This window comes from Formica exsecta, unplaced genomic scaffold (genome assembly GCF_003651465.1).
Source record: "Formica exsecta isolate Colony F162 unplaced genomic scaffold, ASM365146v1 scaffold116, whole genome shotgun sequence".
Lineage (NCBI taxonomy): Eukaryota > Metazoa > Arthropoda > Insecta > Hymenoptera > Formicidae > Formica > Formica exsecta.
This window is the reverse complement of record NW_021848499.1, coordinates 933,333-952,665: the sequence shown is the minus strand read 5'-3', so window position 1 is coordinate 952,665 and position 19,333 is coordinate 933,333. Positions and strand designations below refer to the sequence as shown.

General features: G+C 36.0%; 1 protein-coding gene across 1 annotated transcript in view; it reads left to right on the top strand.

Annotated features, from left to right (window-relative positions):
• LOC115238929 (protein O-mannosyl-transferase TMTC1-like) overlaps positions 1–19,333 on the top strand; it is a 131,445-nt gene that overhangs the window by 45,911 nt on the left and 66,201 nt on the right. The window contains exon 2 of the mRNA XM_029813125.1: positions 8,796–8,973. Within this exon, the coding sequence (XP_029668985.1) occupies positions 8,796–8,973 (178 nt within the window). The remainder of the gene's footprint in view (positions 1–8,795; positions 8,974–19,333) is intronic.

The window sequence follows — 19,333 nt, the reverse complement described above, 5'->3', positions numbered from 1 at the left end:
AGCGTGAATCGGTTTTCTCGATAAGGAGGAAAATCGTATTAGCGTGCAATTGAAAAATCCACTTCGCAACACAGTATACATTTCGCTGGATCTCCACTTTCGTCGTCTCCCCCGCATTTCTGCTCTTATCATATGTACTTTCATTCTTGATATAGTACTATAATACTATTTAGGAGCACGCAAGCGAAATAGCGTAATGATACACCGCGAAATCTAATGTACATCTCGAGCGAAATTACGGCAACCAAACTTTTTCTCGAGCGCTCTCTGTCGCGACATTCTCGAGCACTGGTATATTTGAAAACACGACATGGCGTGTTTTTCTATATATACAATCTTTTTGGAAAATTTATGTATAATTTTAAAATGTTATTATGTATAATATATTATTATGTATAATTATGTATAATTTTAATTTTAAGATGCAGATCTTTTTTGTCACGTTCTCAACAGTTTCTCACATTAGGAAGCGGATGCTGCTAATTCATCCGCATAAACTATACAACTATATTATTTTGTTAGTACACAAGTGATCGTAATTTTACAGCCTAACTCAATAAAACTAACACCATATACTTAAAAAAATTCGAAGCGCATCGTATATGCATGCAACCATAAATCCTTACACACGTACCGTGAACACTTGGAGTTTATGGCTCTAGGCTTGATTGTAAAACTGGCCTTAAATCAAATGCACTCGTTTCATCCGGGTCGTCACGAATAGAAACGGAATAATCACAAGCATCTCGGCGCTCTCTTTTTCAGCACGCCATATGTATAAAGATATCACGACGAATTCATTTAATTGGAAATTAACCTTCTATTTGCGTTTGACAGAAATTAATAAAATTTCAAGATTAGAATTAAAGAGATAGAGATTTGAGAATAAAGATTTGAATTATGTTAATTGTATTTTTGGATGAATAAGATCTCGTCTTTAATTTTAGTCTTTCTATTACTTATTTGTTAGAAAAAATGTTTTCTCATGCTATTGTAATATGTAAAAGAAAGAAGAGACAGAAAATAAAACATGTACATACTTTAAATTTGATAAAATATGTTTAGTTTACATACATGAGTTTTATATTTATTTCAGTGAAATAAATATACACATTGCGTAAACAGTTAGTAGTTAAAATTAAGACATGTTAAATCATACTATTCAACAATATATCTCTCATATAATTTCTTTAATATATAATGTAATTTATAATAAAAATTATGAATATATTTAAAAACGCGAATACATTAAACATTATCAAAGCACATATTTATTGAGCTATCGAACTCGCTTCATCGTAAAAATACTCGTGCGACATAAAATTTGATAATAAATCCCATGTTTTCTTCTTTTATACAGCGTGCATCTTCAGATATAAACACTGAGATTCTATTACAGCGACGGCATGGGGGGGGCCTTAATTCCGCTTGCAGTTTGCCCGTACGTTATCATCGTGCCCGTCCGCCTATTCGCCGGTGCACAAAACGCGAGATCGTTCAGACGTCGTGTTTAATGCTCGGGGCAGGAGAAACCTGGAACGCGATTAATCTCAAGGCACGAGAACTTGCCCGGTGCAGTTCCTTACACTGCACCGTTATAACGATCGCGGCGGAAACGAGCGCATTCGATGTGGCGCCTCGCACTAGCTCGAAATTGTGGCAGCTCATCTCTCTACGTCTCTATCTCTTTCTCTCTCTGTTTTTCTCCCTGTGGCTACGACTCATCATTCCGTATTACTTCCGTACGTGAAGAAACGAATAACTCGATCGTAAAGACTCGGCGAATTGATTGTCGGCGATAAAAAGGGTGACAATTAAACGCGGCTATAAAAGCGACCGCGATCCGATATAATCGTTCCGGAGTATATACGCGATACCGTCTATGTATTTTGGTGACATTTTTACGAGTTGTACGAACGAACGGTGTAGAGGCTAAGGGAGGGAATATTGCCGCAAACGCGCGTAGTTTGCATTCAGCGACAATGACAAATTTAATAGCTGCGTTTCGCGGCTTGCCTGACAATTACGATGACGCTTCATACGCGCGAATAACGTTAATAGGTACGGTTGGACTGGTTATCGGGCGCGATAAAAAATGATTAGCGCGCAAAGATTACATCGCGATGCGACACGGCTTTGCAATTTTCATTTAACAGGCGTATATATAAAAGGATCTCTAAAAATAAAATATTTATTCACGCGTACGACCATTTGTGCGTCGTCATGGATACACGCCAATGCAGCCGATGCGTTCATAATTATAGTTTTGATTAAAAGATTGCAGCTGACCTGCTTCCATTATTTCATTTCGTCGATATGAAAATCTGTATGACGCGAAGCGACCAATCGTCGATCTTCTATCAATCGATCGGCGCCACTTGTTTTGTGCAATTGCTACAATATCGAGTTTTCCATTCCCGATTGCAATGGTTTTACACGAGCGATTTGCGCTGCTAAAACCCTTGAGCGCAATATGACGCGAACGACCTTCGTGACGGATTAGGAGTAAATCGGATTACAACAAATCAGTGGGAGCTTACTTCCGCGAAACATCATCAGTTGCCTTCCTCTTTCAATGTCCGATTATTATGTCGAGTTTAATTGGAGAGCGCTCGAATTTTGTGGATCATAGTTCTAGTTATTATATTCTTTTTAGCTCAATAGCTCTCGTACATAAAATGCCATATAATTAATCGTTCCTAAAGAGGATTGAGAAATTGCGAGAATAAATCTGTCCAGTAAATCGTTTAATAACGCTATAAGCTTTTTGCGCCTTGTTGCAAGAGAAGCTTTTTTCTTTTGCTCGAACACGGCTTAATCTGTTCCTTAACGATCCCGGCTATGAAGACACGCTCGATCGGCAGGTTAATTTGACCGCAATGAAACCAGTCTCAATGAGACCATTTCCCAACGGATCCCAATACAAGGGATTGGGAACGAGGCGTAAGTCGGATTTTCGCTTAGCGATATCAGCTACGTCGCACACCAAATGATTAGTGGCACGATTCCAAATTACCCTCTAAAACTATCCAATCGTTGTCTAGAATTGTTTACATTGCCAACCAACAGTTATCCTACTGTTGTTTTTATTTTGATTATATGCCTATCGTGAAATAATTTTTTTTTTATTTAACAAAACATAACAATATATAAAAATTGCATATTTTTTTCTAATTTATTATAATGCCTATGTACAAATTAGGGATTATATTAGCCTTTATACGTAAAATAATTAGACTGTACCCGAGAAACCGATTGTGGAGTCACCTCGATCGATACTGTAATTTTGAGGCGCAATCTGGATAGGGATGTGTGGCTTAATGATTACATGATATTAGCTAGGTGCCTGCTGCATGGTTTTCCTCGGAAAGTCCTTTATCATGTTCGACATGGACACACCATATTTTCCAATATACAATCTAGGAAAGGAATGAGGCTCGTCGGTTGATATATAGCGCCACTCAAGGCGTATAAACGGTCGTAATTCATAGTATTATCAGATCTGACTGCGTGGCTAAGCGGCTGAAGCGGATCGTAAGAATGGAAAAGAGACAACGAGAGTTTGAGAAACAGAGGGCCAAAGAAATCGGAGATAATTGATCTTGTCGATGACAATCTTGCCAATCTGCGATTGCAATCTGGCAGATCGCCAGATATTATATTTGCATAACTATTAATTTTGTTACAAAGGATGAAAATGGAAAACGAGATATAAAAAAGAGAATTACAAATAGCAAATAGAAATTCGTATTTATAAGAATTTTAAAACGTCACAGACATTCTCTTATTCTTTGAACATAAAAGAACGGGCAATATCTTGCGGATATCGATCGGTGCCTCCCTACGTGTCCAAATTTCTTCGCGTGAACAACAGAGATCGAAGTCCCGACGTGTCCGTGATTTATTTCGTTGGACACTTGGCCGGGAGGAACGTGACTGGAAGTACGGGTTAGCCAGTCCCTTAAATCACTGAAGCAGCGCTGGAGAGTCGAAATCGGTATCTTGGCTGCTATATTCCGCGCACGATTGAGCCTGAATGGCGTTCTATGATGCTCTATCATCGTGCCTTTGTCTTGTGACTGCAAACGATAGTCCTCGCAGAGCTGGAACCCGATGCCGCTATCGAAAAGGAAACGAGATTCGAAATATGTACATCACTGTCAAGGAAAATCGCGCGAAAATGTTTCCTCCGCGATATCGTGCATTACTTTGACATTCCATGAGAAAAGTTAAAGGAATGTTTTCTACTCTGAAAAGTATGAAAGAGCTTTTAAAATATATCTTGTGCGATATAAAAATAATCGTATTTTATTGTTTTTTTTTTTCTGCAGTTGATATATGTATCGATTAATAGTGATAAAACTTTTTGTAATATACGGGCAGCTTCCCAGAATCTTCTTTCTTGAAAGCGGAAGAGGATACTAACAAGACGAATTGACGAAACGAGGTTGATTTTCGACTACGTAACATGGGAGGGATAGTAAACTAAGCCAGCGTGATTTAACGACATCGTTCAAGACTTTAATACCTTGTTACGAAGGGGCCGATCTTTCTACTTTTTACGGTGCGACATCTTTAAGAGAGCCTTTTGAAGAGGCCAAACGTCGAACATTTCCTTGAAAGGCTTTTGCCCGATGTGTCATCCTTACACGACCGGCTAAATTTCATTAGTTAATTAAGTACCAGAATTCTGCCAAGATTTTCTTTTCAGGATGTTGATTTATATCGCGCGATAGTTTGTGCGATAGTACGAACCTTTACGCATGAGGCGACATTTTCACCGAAGTACGGTTATTCAAGAGAAATGTGTCTGATTTTAAAAGTTATTCCTGAGATTAAAGCTCTTCATTTAGCTGGCGCGGGAGCCGTTCGTTCTGTTCCGGAACGCAAACGCAAAAGTGATAATGACGGAACAGCGGGAATAAGTATTGATCGCGCTCTGCGGCTGGCCAGTAGTTACGAGCTGGTGTGGTCAAACAGTAGTAATAGAACCGGTCGTGGTTAGCCAGTAGTAAGAGCGTAGCTGTGGTCAGACAGTTAGTATCAGGTCTCGCTGCGGTCTGATACGAGCAGCTGCTCTACTTCATCATACTGTGCTTCTGTTTTAAAACTTTTGATGGTTGTATCATCAGTGTTTATTTCAGCCAAAATGCAAAGTACACGTCGTTATACTTCAATTACTGCATATAAAATATTTTTTTAGAGAATAACTATCATTTCTAGACCAAGCGCGCAAATACAATGCTTTTATGTGCACGGTGGTACTTTATATTTTTCATTCTCTTAACAAATAAATTAAAAATATGATGTAGAAAATTATGATCAGCATGTTGTATGTTTCATACAATGCGCAATGATACCGAAGCATATTAATTATTATTATAATAACGTCATTATGTGATATTCACATAATGATAGTGACAAAAATATAATTTATCTCTAGTTATAATTAAAAATGACATTGGAAAAACTGGAAAAGTTAAGTCCGTTCCTGCCTCGCATCTTTTCAAAGAAACGTTGTATAGAAACAAAGCCGATTAAGTACTTAAAAACGAATCAATTAAATAGGTACAACCTAAATGTCGTGCAAATAAACTCCTCATCTTCGGGATGAAAACTTTTTTCTGTTATTTCAAATAAATTAAATTAAGTTTTTCAATTTTGCAAGGTTTCTCTTTTTACTCATATTTGAATAAAATAAATTTTTGAAATTTTATTTCTGTATTAGTAATTTAGAACGCAATGGCATCGATAGATATTTTGTGCATATATTATTATTTTTTTACTTTTAGTAACATTAGAGTGTATGCAGTATAATTTTTTATGCTCTACTATATATTATCTCTCGTATATAAATAATACAGAGATTTTTTATTGCAGAATAAGATATTCTTAAAGCATTGCAGTCAACAGTTTTTATTATTTGCACGTAGACGAAGAAAGGTCTGTAATTATTTTCCAGACCAAATTCTTTCTTTCTCTTTTATGCGTTTGGGCGAGTTTCAATGATGACATGAATAAAAGATATGAGAGGAGAAATTCGCGTAGAAAGTTGTGCCGACGAAGACAAATTGCATTACAGAATTCCTTAGGGGGAAAATATAAATGATTATTCGCAAAGAGAGCGAAGAAGAATGGAACTGAAGATTGAGACATTTGTAATATACAACGATTAATCTTCTTGTTTCTTATATATAGATCAAAAGCATATGTATACCAGTAACTAAAATAATTACAATTTAGTCGAGATATGAAATCCATACCGATATCATAACCAAAGAGTATCTCGCTATGCAATTATCTTTGTACATTTAATCACGTAATCGATAGCGAGATTGCATCAATACTTGTTTAATATCTAGGTATGATAATGCAACATTGTCGTTGCAATCCAACGTACTTCATTCCGTAACGTGAATGCACGTGCACGCTGTTGTGCTTGGAGAAACCATGTAGAGCAAACAAGAAGCTCTTAAGCATATAAGCCTCATAGTCTGCAGTTCGAGCCATTGCGTATGCCAGAAATTTGCGAAACGAGGATGCGGCAGAAAAACAAGTTAATATAATAAGTAGAGATATATAAGTGCGGAAGTATGGTTTGTATGTTGATTATGAAATGAATATATGTATATATATATATAATGTCACAGTTATTTTAATCTCTTCAAAGAAAACGGCATCCCACGGTTAGTTGCGGCAAAAGTCGGAATGGTTTTCTAAAATCCGATTACTCCGGCCGACTTAAGCGGATTTTCGTGGAAACTACGTCACGCCCGCGTTTGAAATCCATTGTACTTATAAACAAAAAGATGACAGGATTTATCTTTCCGTGTTTCTTTGTAACAATAAAATTTATCCCCTTTTTTACAAATAAGGGTTTCATATTACCAGTAACTAAAATAATTACAATTTAGTCGAGATATGAAATCCATACCGATATCATAACCAAAGAGTATCTCGCTATGCAATTATCTTTGTACATTTAATCACGTAATCGATAGCGAGATTGCATCAATACTTGTTTAATATCTAGGTATGATAATGCAACATTGTCGTTGCAATCCAACGTACTTCATTCCGTAACGTGAATGCACGTGCACGCTGTTGTGCTTGGAGAAACCATGTAGAGCAAACAAGAAGCTCTTAAGCATATAAGCCTCATAGTCTGCAGTTCGAGCCATTGCGTATGCCAGAAATTTGCGAAACGAGGATGCGGCAGAAAAACAAGTTAATATAATAAGTAGAGATATATAAGTGCGGAAGTATGGTTTGTATGTTGATTATGAAATGAAACACGAGCGATGTGAGAGTGGATTTCTCATTCAGACTAAAAGCGCATTATTTCGTAAAATAAATTTGCATACTCTTTAATTCAAGTATAATAAAAAATAAATGTTTAATATACAATATATATGTAGTTTGCAATATAACTAGAAACTTTGCAGTGAAATTTCGCGCTGCCCTGCGATCGACGTATGCGAGCTTCTTGCTTGATCTAGAGCCAAGGAAGAGACAGGATACGCCTCCGACAACCCATGATCCTTGACACTTGGAAACGGGCCAAGCGCAGGTTCTCCGGGGGCGTCGAACTTATGCCGCCGGCAGGCTTCCAAAATTATAGCCCGACTGCGTCAGCAACTACGGTGTTTGTTTTCATCTCGATGTCGGCACGACGATCCATATATATTTTTTCATGCCGTCTTATTTCAATCGCGCCTATTGTTTTCAGCGATTAGTGGATTGAATAAATGCGGCGCGATGAAAGATATTTCAATACCGGATATTGTCGCGCGCGCGTGTCAAAAGACGATATTATTTTTGTCAATGGGCAAATATATATATATATATATATATATATATATATATATATATATATATATATATATATATATATATATATATATATATATATATATATATATATATATATATATATATATATATATATATATATATATATATATATATATATATATATATATATATATATATATATATATATATATATATATATTTGCCCATTGACAAAAATAATATCGTCTTTTGTATATATATATGTATATATATATGTATATATATATATAATGTCACAGTTATTTTAATCTCTTCAAAGAAAACGGCATCCCACGGTTAGTTGCGGCAAAAGTCGGAATGGTTTTCTAAAATCCGATTACTCCGGCCGACTTAAGCGGATTTTCGTGGAAACTACGTCACGCCCGCGTTTGAAATCCATTGTACTTATAAACAAAAAGATGACAGGATTTATCTTTCCGTGTTTCTTTGTAACAATAAAATTTATCCCCTTTTTTACAAATAAGGGTTTCATATAAGCATTGCAGAATGGCTCTCTGATACAGAAACTATGTTCGGTGCAACGAGGACATTTTCGTCTTATTAGCGAATAATATTGTTTTTGTATACAAGATGGACACAAACTGTATAATAACATAATTAGCTGTTCTACTTTGACTTGACAGGGAGGAAATATGTGAATTTATAATCTCCGCTGATTTAAGAGTCTTTCGATGAAAACATCATTTGCATTTATATCGGATATCTCCTATCTTCTATATAAATTTCAGTTATATTTGCTGAAAACATCCAATATTATTTCTGATCTTTCATTGTTCTAATTTAGTTCTAATCTCAATTATCCGCCATTCGTCATTTGTTATTCATCTTTATCGTAGCTAAAAATGCCGCGTAATTTTCCTACATTAAGTCGAAATATTTTTAGATATCCGGCATCAGCGACTTGTCGATATCTAATACGAATCTCGTTTAATTGATTTCAGGTTGAATTACTTGATGGCAGGCTTGAGTCCAATGTGGTATCACGCCACAAACGTCGCCTTACACGCCGGTGCGTGCATTTTGGTCACCAGAGTGAGTCTCGTGGTAGCGGCACTTCGGCCAGGATTCGCGGCTCTCGCTGGATTGTTATTCGCCACGCATCCTGTGCATACAGAAGCGGTAAGTGACGATATACGAGACATCCCGGAAATAAATAACTGTAATATATTTTATCAATTAATGATTTTAGGATTTAAAGATGTAATTTTTCAAGTAAGAAATGTCAGTATAAATTATACTCGGTTCGATTCGGCGACTTGTATTTACGATCATTATCAGCTATATCCTTTTCAGATATAAAACGCAAACTAATAGTTGTACACGCTTTAGCCGATCGCTCGTTATTCCGTGATTTTGTTTGCCATCATTTGCTTACAGTTAATTAATATGCAATAGCATATTCTCGCAAACATGTACTTACGCGTTACATAGTTCACAGCACAATAGCAAATTCAACCTAAACTAAACTAAACAACAAGATTAGCAGAGTCCACTCGTCTCGTAACCGCCTCGTATGCGCGAATAGAGTCTAGTTGATCCGATTTTCGTAAGTGTATAAACATAATTAGCCTAATCTTATTATGACTATGATCGTGACGGACAAAATTTGATGTGCTTGTTGCCCGAGAGCGACAGAGAGAGCGAGAGAGAGAGAGCGAGAGAGAGAGCGAGAGAGAGAGAGAGCGAGAGAGAAGAGAGGGGGGGAGGGGAGAGAGAGAGAGAGAGAGAGAGAGAGAGAGAGGGCGAGAGGAAGAGAGAGATTGTTGTTATAAGATAGACCTGTTCTTGCTATAATCAACGTTGGCGTTTATCAGCCCTAAGAGAAACACTTAGGATGTGTGCGCATGCTACTTTAGACAAATCGTAAGTTTTCTTTGGAAGTCTATACAGACTGAGGAGAGGCAGTATTAGAGCTGCTAGCTTTCATCAAGTATTTCTACACGGCATTAGCGCAAGAATGATAAACTTCGGCGTCGTTAATAATATTACTCTACTTAACCTACTTTATTTAAGTACGTAACTATGACGCTTTGTTCGCCGTTATTGTACAAAATTATATTATGTATTTGTAGAAATGTAAGTTTGTAAAACGTTAGATTAGAAGGTTGACAAATATAATACGGAACTATGCATCGGTGATTAGAACACATTTGTTTATAATGTTGAAGATGATATATATAAATTGATAGAAATTTGTTATTTTCTACGTATGTAAAATTGTTAAAGATAACATAAACGATATATGTATAATGTATATGTATAATAGTAATATATCAAAAAAAAAAAAAAAAAAAATAGAAAGAAACAAATTTGCGCGTGTGCGACATGCATCAATATTTTCATATATAAAATTATTTTGAAATAATATATGCATATGTGTATATATGTTAATATATTTTATATTATTTCAAAATAATTTTATATATGAAAATATTGATACACGCGTAAATTTTATTTTTTATTGATATATTACTATTCTATTCGACGGTGTTTATATTTATTCGCGACTCATGAATTGAAAGCGATACATTATACCAATGAACAATGCATGTCAATTTTTCGTAATTATGAATAAATAATTACACACACATGAGAAGAATGTATGGGAACTAGATTGCATAGGTATATATACAAAGGTGAATTCCGCGTCATTAGTTCAGAATCGTGCCTTTTGAGCAGAATTACTGGCGGCATACGACACTGGTTCGCAAGTCCGGTCTCTGCCTATTACAAGCTCGGCCTGCTTGCCGGTCACGCACTGCATCCTGTTACAATCACGTGCGTATGGTATTGCATGTATTATTCGTTGCGTGCATAGCCAGCCCTCGTTGCCAGTGTCACTATTGTGATATCATGTTCACGTCGTGGGCGGATGGCTAAGTCAGATAATACTCATATTAGATCAAATACTCTGCTAGACATGATTCTTTTTATATGAGATGGTATGACAGTATCTCGTAATATCTTGTCCCCCTGTAGCAATAGAGCAATGGAAAAATTGCGCGAGGACCAAGGATTTTTATCTGGCATATAAAATTGTATATAAAATCTGTTTTTCTTTTTAGCAATTTAATCGAAAATTTTGTGATCGGTTTCATAAATAATTGACGTGATTTTCAAATTAGGAAGTAGCAAAAAAGATGATAGAATATTCCAGCACATATTTCAGGATGTTAATTTAAAGATTTATTCATCGTTCAAACTATTTTTATCCGATTACATTAAATATTGAAACATCTACACCAATCGAAGCGCTACCATTTTGCCTTTATCGCGACAAAATCGCCACAAAACTTTTTATACGTTAAAAGTGTTTTTATGTTCTTCTTTTTAATTCATATTTTTTGTCACGAAACGTTCATAAACTTGTCGCTAATATTAATAAATTATACCATATCGCGCATGAATATCGGAAATCTCGTGCTTCAATCGGAAAACGCGACACCGCAGTATTAACCTCCGGTTTACTCGCAACTCCCGTTTCGCTTGCCATGATACAGGATCTGTTATCACATCGTTGCTTGCATTACTCTGACGGCAATCAGCGGCTCTCTGCCAGTCAAATCAGCCGGTACCGTTTGATGCTATTTGCCGAAATGATCATTCGACGAAACTGCCGTCCGTTTCCAGATTAAGTTCTTCATTCGGCCGTTGAAAGGAATTTCGTATTAATTATGTACAACACCATTGAAGCGGTTGGCTTTTGGTCCGGTGTAAACCGGTCTGAACAAAGGACGCGTTTGAAAGGGTGGGTGAAGGAGGGGCATCGAGTGAAGAGGGATCACTGACCATCGTCCTGGACTTCGTCGTTTGTCTGTCGTGCGAACGCGGAAATCTCTGCGATCGATCAATTAGCATGCTCGTGTCGCTGTTCATTATATAGGCTGCATTCTACTCATGCTCGTATGACTAATTAATTGGCAGGAGTTCAATAGCCATTTGCAGGTCGATCGAATAAGAAGCTGATCTTTTTATATTTACATTATAACAAGCTTATTTATAACAGCTAATATAACTGAATGCTAAAAAAAATAATAATTCTGTGTTTTTTGTATGAAAAAAATTAAGAAAAAGAGAGAACTAATGTCTAAATAATGTTTAAAAAATATTTAGACTCTTCTTTTTCCTTGCTACAAATTTATAAAAGTGAGAGGGCTGTGTGATATGCTGTATGATATATATTAAATATATTCCTCGATCAAAATTTATGTATGCTGGATTTGCCGATGGTAATGTCCTAAGTAACAAGATTACGTTAAATGATGTTTTAATAACGTCTTATTGACGTTAGAAACGTCATTAGGATATTGTAGATACACAGATTTATTATGTGTAAAAAATATATTATTAATAAAAAAACCTTTTCAAGAAAAATAAAAAATATATGCCAAGTACATAAAAAAGTATATGTATAGTTGACGTTTTTTTATCATAAAATAAAATTTTATCACTCATCGGTCGATGACAAGTTACATATTGGCGATAAAAATTTAAAGCGCAATGTAGGATGTATTTAAGTCAATAAGTCGTTAAAGAAATAATTACCGCCAACATATAAATATCACGATACATAAATTAAAATTTGCATTTTCCGATTGCTTCAATTTCTATTTCAAATGAATAAAATGTACAATATATCCGCTTAAACAAATAGCTGTTGCTTTGATACGTTTACGAATTGTTAATATGGACAGTTAAATAAACGCGCTGACTTATAATAGCTGAAATTATTAGATAATAGAAATTTAGTATTATCAAGTAGTAGAGAATAATTTCTTTTTGGTGCTTGTTGCATTCATTTTTCAAAGAATAATAACACAACGACATAGCAATTATTATCCGCCTTTTTTACCGCGAGATTTATTAAGATTTATTAAAAATTATTTTTTTATTTGAGAGAAATTGCAGTCATTAAGCTGTAATTATTATACCTTTGAGTCAATATATATATATATATATATATATATTCAATTCATGTTGTTTAATAGGTGATTGAATGCAAGATTGTCAGAAATAATAGATATGGAAATCGAATAATAGTCCTTTCACATAATAGTTTGTTCAGAGATACCTGGATATATCAAATAATATAAATATAGAAAATAATATATATAGATTATTTTGTAAAATCACTATCCATTTATTTGGATCGGAAAATGTATTCAGTCCGTTAATCGGTTCAATTAAATATTGTTTTATTATCTTACTCGTATACACACTCTTTTGACTCCTCTTTTTTCTGCGCATATAAAGCCTGCAAAGAAGAAGAACAATTCCTTGAAATCACAACTACTTTATCACATTAAAATGCGCTCACTTTTGTACAATGAAAGTCGCTCGATTTTACAACTCGCTATTGAATGAGTGTAACGAAATGATTTGCATAAGAGAAAGTGTAGATTAGAGAAACGGCAAGAATTTCAAAGAAACCACAAAGACTATATATAAGCTCTGCTATTACAATAATTGCCTTACCGTTGTTTGTGGTATTTAACAACAATATTTTCCTTCATTCAGTGTTTTCTTTTTGTTTTCTTTTGACGCTGTTTTTACGCACATTATCGTGTACGATGGTACAAGTTATAAGCAAAATACCATTATAACAATGTATATATATATTGCTTTTCATTTTATTATTTAATTTAATTTGGATAACATACAATAATACGAAAAAGAATATTAATTCAAGTAACTCTTTTCACATTACAATAATAAGATTAATTGGTTTGTATAAATGCCGATATTACACCTTTGTAGCATTTGTTGATTTATTATATACTTAAAAAAAAATAATTAAAAGCTTAAACAAAACTCAATTATTCATAGTGCATTATTCATTTTCCGAAAGATGCTTAAAACGAAATTTTACAACTTATATGGAATATGGGTCATTTCGTAATATTTCATAGACAAATGCAACTTATTAAAATAGATTTTGCCATAGAAGTCGAAAAAAGACTAATCATTTTATAGGAAGGCATGTTATAAAGCTTGTTTTGGATTCAAGATCTAACTTTTTGCTTAACGGATGTCTTTGAAAACTGTTTAGTCGTATTGTCTTTACTCAAAGCATCCCTTGAATTGAAAAAGAAGAACGCGGTTCTTCCGCTGCGCTTATGTATCTTGAAAGCAAACGGGTGGGCTAAAACAAAATACGTGTTCCGTTTCACGATGTACGGAAGAGAAGCCGCTGGCTCGAAACACTCATAGAAAGGAAGAGAGAAGAGCAAGGATAAAGGAAAGGAAGATCGCGAGCGAGATGCGTCCTGAATGCTTTTTCTTTTCATCTAAAAGAACTAAAGAGCATCAGCGTGCATACCGGAATGTTTTCCAGGTATTGTTGGGAAGGAGAGCGGGGAGATGCATTCCCGTTAAATTATTCGTAAAATCGTAGGTACCTTCACGGTACAGTGCGATCTTTCCGACGTGAAAACGGAGGCATTTCTCCGTGTGCAATAGTCCGTTCATTTTGAAAAACCAACAGGATTGTCAATCATCGTGGCGAAGATATCGCTTGTCCGCGAGAAAATAAAAGAAGAATTTTGGCATTGCGGGACGCGTGTAAAAATCTATAATACATGGCAGCATGTCACTTTTTGTCAATTTAAAGTTATAGTTGTAATTAAAAATACGAAATAAATTGATGCATCGGGGATAGTCCGCGCAAATGTACTTTCTAAAAGCTGTAAATTTTAATTTTTTTATAACTTTTTTTACTAAATCGCTTATGATGAGACATATAATCATTGAAAATTATATAAATATTGAAAGTTGTGTCCATCATTCATTATATATTATGGGTAGATATTATGTAAGTATATATAGATATTACATATAGTAAACTCATATTGATACTCTGGGATAATTGTACTTAATACATATAATAGCCTGGTTACTAAATTAAGGGAAGCTCAACCGGGTGGCCTAGATTAACAAAATAATTCACGGATCCCTATAGATTACCGATGACCAGTATCTCGGAATTAGCAAAGCCCTTATAGATTATACATTCCTATGACAATCGACTATCGGAATTGATTGATACATGTATGAATCCTATATTGATATTTTTAATTGTACGTGTTACAATCTTTCTACAGGTTTATTTGTCATTTATTATCAATGAACCAGTGAAGATATTCAAGTATAAACAATAATAAATTTATCGTTAAAATAGAAAAGAAACGAACAATAATATGACAGATATGTTATAACAATGATGAAGAAGATTGGAAACAAAACTAAGAAGATTACTTTCCTCGTAAAAGGCAATTTTATCTTTCTGCGGCTTAAAGCAAAAGCTGAAAGATATTTGTCATATTAGAGAAATTTGTCAGAAATTGTAGAAGTTTTATGGTGAGAGGGAAATATATTGCCTGTATTATATATTATTATCATGTATAAAACTTGATAAAAGTTCGATAAGAACAATGATAATAAAAGGTACTACGTGATATTAAAATTTCTAGAACAGGATAATTATCTCGTCGTACGTTCGAGTCTGTTAATTAAGTACGTTCGCCTTCGTCCTTTTGTGACAATCAAAAAGATTCTGGGAGACATATTCATTATCTCGCGGACCATCGATTTCGACGTTCTTACCCAAGGGAATCCGCGGACGTCGGTCGGCCAAGTCGGCGACGACCTGGAGTTAACAGCGCGAGTTTAAAAGTGATTTATCTCTGATTTATGGAGGAAAGAGCACGGTACGCGGAAGCCGAAAGTTTCTCGGCTTCTCGGCGACGAGGCGGAAAGAATTATCGGTCGGGCACAATGGACAGGCGGTGATATCGTTTACACGTCGAATCCCACGGCCGTCCGTTCTGCAAGAGGACAAAAAGAATGTCGGCTGCCTTCCTCGCCTTTGGCCGAGGAAAAAATATCGCGGCTTCTGCGAGCTCGGCGGATTTTCAGAGCCGAGCTATGCTAGAAATGGAAACGCCGTCGTCGAGATGGTCGCAATTGAGAATGCAGTTGAATTTTTTTACGGCGAGAGAAGTTTGTAATGAAAAATTTAATTCGCCGAGAAGACGGGAGAGAGTTATTTGCAACAAAATATTTTTGCTACGCAAGTAAGATATTTTACTTGCTTCTGCACATCACTGTTTATTCTTCGCCGGCCTTTGATATTTCCTGCTTTAAGATATTCTCCTCGTATCTTATACTATTTGCGAATAGTTAGTGTGTGTTTTATATTCCAAAGCTTAATGAGGAACTTGATGCAAATGTACCGACGTCAATCTAAGTTTCTGTAACGCGCGGTATAAATGCAATTTATCTAAAAGCACTTACACATTATTGGCAAGATTTTGCCTCGCTACGTTCCTCTTGGCCGCATGCGTTTGCGAAATCCCGCAGTGAAATATTCATGGCGACGGTATTCACAACTACCAGCAGCGTAATTCCGCGCACGATTCGTAGGATGTCGATTCAAAGTAAAGGAGGTAACCTCGTTTCACGCGGACGAAACTTTTCTCTCCCCATTTCCAGCGGTGTTCCTCCCTTTGAGCTGACGTCGAAACGTTACAGAAAACGTGTCGCTCCGTTCCCAAAGGAGCTTCGTCGAGCGCAGTCGATGTTCAGAAAATATCCGTAAGTTGGTGACGCGAGCAAAAATATTTGTCAGCGATCGAAGATCGAAGCGCATATGCAAAAGTGCATTTTTACACAACATATTTGCAACGTGAACAATAAAACAAAATAGTTTATTAAGCATAACAATTCGCGCTTTGTCGCGTTTCGCTTGTGAAACAACGCGCGAATGCGTTCGAAACGATTTAGGTACACTTGACTTTTATCTTTTTCCCTCTCTCTCTCTCTCTCTCTTTTTCTCTCTCATTCCTTCATCGGTTTAACGCTTGACACAAAAGGGTGTCGCTGGCGCATACCGCTGTCTCGCATCACGCCGCCCCTATTCCGGAAACAGCCGGAAGTAGGAAGGTATCAGCTGGCTGAAGTCTAAAGCTGAGAGTTTCAGGTCTTGATTGCACGATTCATAACGTTCTCAGAATCCGGGCTCAGTGTTCGTCCTGCCCATCCCTTAACTTGCTCCAGTCCTATTCTCAGCCGCCACGTGATACGACACGACGACGGATTCTCACATCCGGACAAGGTGGATCGCTCGTTACGGCCGAAACTCGAATTTGCGCCAGGATAGAGAACGATCAGAGGATTATGTCGGATCAAAGAAGCGTGTGTAGAGAAAGGAGTGCTTCTCTACGTGCGAACAGTGAGCACCGGACTTTGCAATTTATCATTTTCAATGTAGAATCATTTATTTCGCAGCACAAGAGCAATATTTTAGCAAGACATCCGAAAGCATTTTCAGCATTTTCGCATTTGCAAGCTACCGTCCGCCGATCTTTTCTATTCAGAATCTGGGAAACGTACCTTTTTTCAAGGAGTTGAAAGGTAGTTGAATGAGAAAAGTCACGAGAGCAACGATTTAAAAAAACTTCGCGCAAGATCAGAGTGAAAACGCTGACCATGTAAGAAGTATTTCATCAAACTCGGATGTAACAGATTAAATTGAACGGAGAAATTGAAGTTTTCCTCATTTTAGCGCGCGTAACATATTTTAATAATATATTAAAATATATTAAAATAACCTGATATTTATAGAGATTAATATTCTTTCCTTTTTTAAAATTTTGCGTCGAGTGCCTACATTTTCATCTCATTATTTCATACTGTCAATTTTCCGTTTCTATGATGCAGAAAACTCCACGTGAACTCTCCGTTATAGTTGACGTACGCGCTATCTCTATACATGCATCTTTATAGATATATGTCCTTTGAGAGCGATGCTGAACTTTCACAAGCGTTCTGCAAACAAGATCATAGGACCCTTTCTACACAAGTATTTTCTAGCAGACCTTCTAAGCATTTGTCTTAATGCAATTTATAGTTTATTTATAATATGTATTTTGAGTCTCCGTATTAATAAAATTGTCGCATTAAAATTATAAAAAATTTTATGAAAATAATCTGAAGTTATTGCTTATATACGACACAGTAATACATTTCCTTTGCGATATACATGCAAGATGAATACATTACGATATAATATAGGCACGCAAACTGTCATTTTCCTTGAATGGATCATAAAACAAGGCGAGCGCGTCCCTTATTTGGCTTTAGAACGTGGATGGAGACACGTGCGGCCAATTGAAGTTCCATTTCACAAAAGTTGCTCCGGCAACTTCCTAGCGACCTCCGCTCCCGGACTCAACTCGAGGAGAACCGCAGGAACCTCTGTGACGGTAATTGGAGACAAATAGAGAAAATACTTTTGCTAGTGGCCGCAATGACGATCATCCCAATGTTCCGTACGAGCGGTTAGACGTTTCATTAAAGGATATTGCCGTTGCTCAGAGGCCGGAAGAGAGGAAAGGGGGTGGGAGTGCAAACTTCTTAAGGGTGAACCGGTTGCAGTATGCCTCGGTTTGACGACGGCGAGTTAGTGAACCAGCGAGAAGGTAACCCTCTTTCCCAATCGTTGCGCGACAAATCTCCGGTAAGACGTCGCCAATTATTAGATCATCGATGCGAGCATAGGTCTCCGATCAGAAGTGTCGAATCAGATAAAAGATTAACGAAAATTGAATATTTTCTGGGATGATATTGCGCGAGATGAAGATATTATTATACACATAAAATACATTTTACATATCTTTTGCGATATATCTTTTTATTTTTCTTTCGTGATAGAATGTCATTATCTAAACTATTCTCTGAGATTGTGTAATATTAAAATTATATTACATTTGATAAAAATTATTGTCCGTGTCGTATTTATTACGACCGTTTTAAATTTCGGGCAGCTGTATCACTACTTCAAAGTAAAATGAAAGATATGTTCACTCGCGCAAATAAGAAAAAGCTACAAGTCGAGTGTCTGTCTCTTCTTTTTCGCCGTTTCCACTCCGTTATCTGTTTGTGCCGCCAACAACTGACATGGAGTACAGACAAGGTTAACAAGGTTGTCAGAATGACGTTTGAAATATTGCAAATAGAGATATAAAAATACAAGTTATACCATTATGCTTCGTAATGTAATAAGTGAATTACTACGTTAATATTATAAGTTTTTTATAATATTACTATTGATAGGAACGGGATACTATGGAGTTTCTTTCATTATCGGTTTGGCGTTTGTCCACTTCGTTAGCTTTTTATAAAGTAAGTTTGGAGGGATTTAACGACGTCGTTGTCGCGAGAAAGAGAAAACGGAGGGTGAACAGTAGTAGTAAGAACCTGAGACTTTATTAAAGCCTCCTATAATATTAAAGAGGTCAGGATATTGCCGGCTTCTCGTACGTGCTTATACTCCAAAATATAACGACGGTTCTCAGAACATTTAGACTGTACCAAAACTGTACATTCTTGTCATATTATGATATTATATAAAAATATGGTTGCGCAATTTTTATACGCGAGCACACACACACACACACACACATATATATATATATATATA